At 42.6% G+C, this 7,693-nt stretch overlaps 1 protein-coding gene across 1 annotated transcript in view; it reads left to right on the top strand.

The window, feature by feature from the left end:
• The first annotated feature begins 6,444 nt into the window (after nucleotides 1-6,444).
• The window catches only part of LOC102866716 (zinc finger protein 699-like), a 14,459-nt gene continuing 13,210 nt past the window's right edge, over nucleotides 6,445-7,693 (top strand). Inside the window, exon 1 of the mRNA XM_006900836.1 lies at nucleotides 6,445-6,653. Within this exon, the coding sequence (XP_006900898.1) occupies nucleotides 6,445-6,653 (209 nt within the window). The remainder of the gene's footprint in view (nucleotides 6,654-7,693) is intronic.

A 7,693-nucleotide genomic window follows, 5' to 3' on the forward strand; every position in this document is an offset into this window, starting at 1 on the left:
CATTACCCAGTCACTGAATCAATCCATCTCTTCGAGGGTCTTCCTCTCTTGCACTGTCCCTCCACCCTCCCAAGCATGACGGCCCACCCAAGGACTGGTGGTCCTGCCTTTCAACATGCCCACAGTATATCAGACTAAGCTTCAGAATCCTTGACTCCAAGGAGCAGCCTGGTCTCATCCTCTCTAGGATGAACTTGTTTGTTCTCCTAGCAGTCCATGGTATAGTCAATACTCTGCTCCAGCACCACAGCTCAAAGGCATCAATTTTCCTACTATCATCCCTAGTTATTGTCCAGCTTTCTGATGCATAGCAAGTAATTGCGAAGACTATTTCCTGGATCAGGCACACCTTAGTCTCCAGACTGACATAGTTGCCCTTTAGTACTTTGGAGATTTCTCTGATAGTAGACTTTCCTAAAGCAATTAATCTTTTTATTTCCTGGTTGCTGGTACCAACAGTGTTGATTGTAGAGCCACGCAAACAAAAGCTGTTAACAATCTCAATCTCTTCACCATCTATCATGGTGCTGCCAATTTGCCCAGTGGTGAGAATCTTTGTTTTCTTGATGTTGAGCTTCAACGCATATTGAAGGCTACAGTCCTTGTCTTTCTGCAGGAAGCACTTCAGGTCCTCCTCAGTTTCAGCAAACAGGTTGCATCATCTGCATAACACTGAATACTGATGAGTCTTCCTCCCATCCTGATGCCACATTTCTCCTAATAGAGCCCAGCCTCCAAGATAATCTGTTCTGCATATAGATTGAAAAGGTGTGGAGATAGGACACATCCCTGGCACACATCTTTCCCAGTTTTGAACCATGCAGTTTCCTTGCTCTGATTTGATGACTTCCTCATGGGCTAAGTATAGGTTTCACCTAAACACAATCAAGTGTTCTGGGATTCCCATTCTTCTCAGAGTCAGCCATAGTTTGTTACGATCCACACAGTCAAATGCCTTTGCATAGTCAATGAAACACAGATAGACATTCCGCTGGTACTCATGCTTTCAGCCAAGATCCATCTAACATTAGCTATGATATCCCTAGTACCACAGCCTCTTCTAAACCAGCTTGCTCCTCAGGCAGTTCTCTGTGGATGTGCTGCTCCAGTTGTTTTTGGATAATCTTTAGCAGAATCTTGCTTGGATCATTGTTATATCAGTGATTGTTGTTGCTGTTGTTAGGTGCCATTGTGTCTAGTACAACTGGTAGTGACCCTGTGAACAAAAGATCTGAACCTAGTCCTGTCATGCACCATCCTCATACTTCCTGACACACAAGAGCCCATTGCAGCAGTCACCTTGTTAGTACACCTGGTTGAGGGTCTTCCTCTCCTTTGTCAGCCTTCCACTCTTCATAACATCATGTCCCTCTCCAAGGAATAGCACTTCCTAGTAATACGTCCAAAGTATGTGAGGCAAAGCCTTATCATTCTTGTCTCCTAAGAGCACTATGGCTGCACCCTTTCTAAGATATATCTATTTGTTTTCTTGGCCATCCATGGAATGTTCAGTGCTCTTCTCCAACACCACAGCTCAGAGGCCTCAATTCTTTTTCTGTCATTCTTGCCCAGGTCTCGGATGCAGAGCTAGTAATTGGAAAGACCATGGTCTGACTCAAAAACACCTTAGTCCTCTAACTGACATCACTACTTTTCAATAATTTGTAAAGGTCCCTAACTGCGGATTTTCCCATTGCAGTGCATCTCCTTATTTCCTGACTGCTTGTATCAAGGGTGTTAATTGTGGATCCAAGGAAGATGAAGCTGTTGACAGTTTCACTCTCCTCTTCATCTGTCTTGATACTGCCTATTAGGTAAGAATCTTTGTTTTCTTGATATTGAGATACAATCCCTACTGAAGGCTGCATTCCTTGATCTTCTGCAACAAGGGCTTCAAATCCTCCTCACTTTCAGCAAGTAAAGTTGTATCATCTGCATAACACACGTTGTTGACAATTCTTCCTCCAATTCTGATGCCACATTCCTCTTCATAGAGTCCAGCTTTTCTGATAATTTGCTCAGAATATAGATTGAATATTCTATATATATAGCATATATAGGTATGGAGATAGAATACATCCCTGACACACTCCCTTCCCAATCCCAAACCATGCAGCACTCCCTTGCTGTATTTGCAAAACCTCCTGCTCCAGGTATAGGTTCCTTATGAGCACAATCAAGTGCTCTAGGATTCCCATTCTTCTCAGTGGCAGCCACAAGTTGTCATGATCCACACAGTAAAACACCTTTACATAGTCAATAAAGCACAAATAGACATTCTTCTGGTATTCCTTACTTTCAGCCAGGATCCATCTGATATCAGCAGTGATATCCCTGGTACCATGGTCTCTTCAAAATCCTGCTTGAACTTCTAGCAATTCCCTATCTATGTGCTGTTCCATCCGTTTTGGAATGACATTTCTAAATTATGTTAGCGACCAAATGTAAGCTGATTAATTGTATCTGCTCTTGTATACAGTTTGGGTGGGAAGCCTCTGTGTGGGCAGATCTAGGTATTTAAAAATTGGTCTGGTCCTGCCTGTGAGTGAGCCTTTAGCTTGCCGAAGTTGGATCCTGGAAGGTAAGTGTTTGTAATTTACTTGAAAGCTGGGGTAAACTATTTGGACATTTCTAAATTATATTAGCAATCAAGTGTAAGCTGATTAACTTCTGTTGATCGTGTTTAGAAATAACATTGTTCTAAGTGGAGCAGCACTTGTCAGTCAGTTTTCTGTACTGCGATTACTTGTGGTTGCTGTGATACTGAATCTTTGCCACTCATGTCAAATTCTAAGAGTTTCCCATTGTGGATGGTTTTGGTGGAGCTCCCTGATTAAGACAGATTAGGAAGGAGGATGGGCCATCTACTTCCTAAATAAAAGGCTTTTGAAAACCCTACTGCTGAAGATATCAGTGATTTGTTCAATAATTTCCACATTCTGTTGGGTCACCTTTCTTTGGAATAGAAACAAATATTGATCTCTTCCAGTCAGTTGGCCAGGCAGTTGTCCTCCAGATTTCTTGTCACAACTTGGTAAGCAGATCCAGGGCAGTGTCTATTTTGAAATATGTCAACTGGTGTGCTATCAATTCTCTGGGCCTTGTTTTTTGTCAGTTCTTTCAGAGCAGCTTGAACTTCTTCCTTCATCACCACAGGCTCTTGCTCATACGTTGTTTCAGGAAATTCTTCTGTGTCCACCAATTCTTTTTGGTACAATGACTCTTCCCATCTTCTTTTAATGCTTTCTGAATAATTTCATATTCTGCCCAAAGCATCTTTAAGTATTGCAACTCAAGGCTTGAATTTGTTCTTCAGTTCCTTCAGCTTAAGAAATGCCAAGCAAGTTCGGCTCCTTTGATTTTTTCCCTTTGATTTTTTGACTCCAGATCTTTGAGCATTTCATTATAATACTGGAATTAATTTTGCACTGTGGATGATGTTGATGGGGACAGTTGCCCCTTGTGGAGTTAAGAGAAGTCAGATGCAGCTGTACTCATGCTGCCTACCCTCTTTCCACAATACTCTTGATAAAACTTTTATATTGTTAAGGTGTCACTGTTCTCTTGGGAAGAGAACTCTTGTTACTTTGAGACTTTTGATTTTTTAATGTAGTTGACATGTGCCCAAGAGTGTATTGGAATGTAATCCAATTCCAAGAATAATAAGTAAATTTTGCCTATACACTTTGCAAGTCACATCGTTGGTTATTTTCCATGAAGCAAAAGTACTTCGCAAAGCTGATTCTAAATAGTAGGAAGTGCATTGTCCTCACTTGCTTTCAAAATGCTACTTTTTATTTGTGAACATGTTAAATGCTTTTTGAGGAGCTCTGGTGGCCTACTGGTAAGAACCTGTGTTGCAGTCCTGAATGCACATGGTTCAAATCCCCTAGCTGCTCTGAGGGAGGATGGGCAGTCTCCTCCCATGTGATTAACTGCCTTTGAAAACCACCTGAGGGTCAGATATAGGTAGGTTCGACTTGATAGTAGTTAACAGCAACAAATGCTTTTTAAAAGAAAAATAAAATCCATCTGTTTGTAAAATTAAACAGTCTAGAAATTGGAAAGAAAGCAAATATGAAGTAGCCAAAATAATGTAAATAAAGAATTTGAAAAATGAGGATTGGAAACTTTTATTGAGTTCATTAAAACTTTTATGTTCTTTTTATAAATCTAGAAATACTTTAAAAACCTTTATGAATCAGAACACTAACATTTTAACCACTTTGGTCAGTATTTTTAAATAAAACCTAATGGTGAGCCTAAGATTGGCATGATTTTCTAAATAAGTTTTTTGTAACTTTGTTGTTGCACAGAAATCTTCTAAAAATAGATACTTCATAAGGCCTTTTGTTTGAATCTACACATTGTCATGGTTTGAATTATTGTTTCCTCAAAATAAAGGTGGTGGTTATGTGCCGTCGAATCACCTGTGCCTCCCGTATTTTGAGCCAGTCTCTCTGACACACCTAACCCCATTACCCATTTCTGTGCTAATCCAAGCCAGAGGTGGGTGATTTTAGTCTGCAGCCCTCAGGCCTGGTTTTAATTGTTTTTGGTTAAACATTCTTCTAAGTGGCATAGCACTGCTCTGTTCATTTGCTGTACAGAGGTAACTCATGGTTGCTGTGATGCTAAACACTGTGACACTGATGTGTCAAATGTATAATGGTTACCCATGGCGGACAGTGTTTGGTGGTGGTGGTTGTTGTTATGTGCCGTTGAGTCGCTTGCAATTCATAGCGACCCTATGTACAACAGCTCTAAACTCTGCTCTGTCCTGTGCCAATCTCATTGTCTCCGACACACTCATCCCGATTGCCCCCTCCCCCAATCAGTCCACCTCCCAGAGGGTCTTCCCCTCCTGCGCCTGCCCTCCACCCTCCCAAGCATGATGTCCTTCTCCAAGGACCGGCTCTCCTTACAACATGACCAAAGTATGTCAGACGAAGTCTCAGAATCCTTGCCTCCAAAGAGCAGCACGGTTTAACCCTCTCCAGCATGAATCTTTGTTTCCTTAGCAGTCCATGGTACCCTCAGCACTCTTCTCCAACACCAAAGCTCAAAGGCATCAGTTCTCCTTCTATCCTCCCTGGTCATTGTCCAGCTCTCTGATGCATAACAAGTAATTACAAAGATCATGACCTGTACCAGATGCACCTTAGTCTCCAGAGACACACAGTTGCTCTTCAGTACTCCCCAATTAAAACCAGCTTGGAAGCAGGAGTGGCATTCACTTCCAAAATAGCTTGCCTCCGGAAACACTATGAACTTGGAGAAATGATGAAAGTTATACAAGTGTTCAGGTCTTTCATTCACAGGGTCACTATGAGTTGTCTACGACTTGATGGCACTTTACAACAACAAGAACATTCATCAAAGCAGTTGTGAAAGACTTAAATTGTGAAATCAAGCCCGGCACATACTCATCTTTGCAAAAACTTAACTCTGCCTTTGTAGGTTGACAGCAGAAAGAAACAATATATAAATGAATGGCCATTGCTATGTTGCAGTAACAGTATTTTCAAAAGGAAGTGTTAGGCACATTTGGCCTGATCCTGTATAGTTTTTTGAGCATGATTTCGTGTATTCAGATATAATTCACTGCCATGGAGTCACAGCCACTCTCCATTGGATTTCTGAGGCTGGAAATCTTTGCTGGAGGGGATTGCTCATCTTTCTTAAGCAGGTTGACTGGCGGGATTGAACTCTGGTGGGTATTTCAGTTAGTAGCTAGGTGTCTGTATACCTTCAGCGCTACAGCACTATATCTAGGGAGCGGGTAAATCACACCAGACATAAAAATCAATAGAAGGAGTCCCTTGTAGCTTTCCTTCTTCCAGTGGGACTCACCATACAGAAGGTCCAGGATGATGATGTCATCAGGACTCTTCCCACTGACCCTGGTCAACGCCGATGTTAATTTTCTGACCCTTTATAATCTTGCATCCCTTTCGCTGCTGTGGAGCAGGCTTGTTCAAAGTGAATACTATATCCTGATCATAGGGAAAGAGACCTGATAAACTGCAGATGACAAACAGAAAAAACCAAACTAGGTAGTTGACCAATTTTAAAGTCGAAGAAATGTAATTTCTAAAGAACATGGTAGATTTTTTTTTTCAAATGGCTAAATAAGCAAACACCAACTTTATTTGCGTCCCAAGAGTATAGCTGGTTATTGAAATCCTTGTTTCAGCATAAATTGCTCAGCTGTACGCCTAGAAGGAAACGTAGGTGTTTCTCTATCGGAAGCGATGAGAAGTGGTGGCCCTGAGCCCTCCGGTCACTAAGCAGCGGCCTCTGCGTTTCTACACGGAACCATTTCTGTGATGCACCGAGCCCAGAAACCGGAAGTGGGAGTGTGCGGGTTACCTGTCTAATTTCAGCGGTTTCTTCTCATTTATCAGGTACGATTTTCGTAGTTGCTAGTCGACTTAGTCCACTATGGAACGGCCCTACGAGCCCCTGTCCTGGGGTTTAGGGGCGTCTCCTGTGCACTCTTGGTCTCCCTTCCTCCCCGCACCCTCCCTCCTGGCCGGGAACCTCGGCTGTCGCTCTGGCCGCCGCGCTTTGCCTCTTCTCCCGAGATCCCGGCTCACTGGCCGCCGTTGCCTTCTGACCGCCGAGTACGTGGGAGGGACCTATGTCTCTTGGTACGTTAACAGGTAAAATCGTGTGAGTCTTCGCTACGCAGAAGTGTGGTTTTCAGACCAACAGTGTCGCCTTCACCTAGGAGTGTGCGGAGCTCAGTGTCACGGACCTCACGGAAGCCCTGAGTCCGCATGCCCTGCGCCCACTCCCTCCGTTACTCACCCGACTCCTCTTTTCTTTGTTTTAAACACGATCTAGCCTCAGGGAGCCTCCTCGTTCTCATCCTGCAACCCCGCCCCCCACCCCCCACCCCAGGATGTTGACGCTCTTAATAACAGGTCTCAACCACCCCATGGGATGCATGGATATCTACACCATTTACTGAGCTCCTTCACTATGGCATTGGGCTCGATACTTTATATATTATCGACTGTACCATGAACTCACAAAAAAATGAACAAATTTGTCTTGGAGGAATTGCAGCCAGAATGCTCATTAGAAACAAGATTGTCTCACATACATGCTATCAGGATGGGCCCTGGAAAAGACATCAGGCTTGAAAATGTAGAGGGTCAGCACAAGAAAGGAAGACCTTCAAAGAGATGAATTGTCGCAGTGTCTCTAACAGTGGGCTGTAAGCACAGTAGAAATTATGAAGACACAACATAGGGCCGTGTTTAGTTCTTTCTTAATTTTTTTTTTTTAATGCAGATTCCCACTCCCCCATTTTCCTTAATTACATTCAATCCCATACATTGCGGTGTTTTGGGTTTTTTTTTGTTGTTGTTTGTTTTATTTAAATTTATTATTAATTTCAGTAAGTATTTACAGAGACTTTGGATTTCCATTCATTCATTGTTGCACTTTTCTCCCCTCCCAGCCCTACCCCCTAGTACACTACCCTCTTGGAAAAGTAAAAGAAAAATTCTTTCATTGTTTTACAAACCTTCCCCCAGGTTCACTCCACCATGTAGCCTTCACTCTAGACTCCAATTATGACAAAAATACCTAATCACATATCCCTTTTAAACAGTTTTCTACCTCATCTGTTTCAATGCAGTATACATAGTTGAATCCATCTTTCTCAGTCTCTCCCCAACCC

This window comes from Elephantulus edwardii, unplaced genomic scaffold (genome assembly GCF_000299155.1).
Source record: "Elephantulus edwardii isolate Elephantulus edwardi_28Jun2011 unplaced genomic scaffold, EleEdw1.0 scaffold00296, whole genome shotgun sequence".
NCBI lineage: Eukaryota > Metazoa > Chordata > Mammalia > Macroscelidea > Macroscelididae > Elephantulus > Elephantulus edwardii.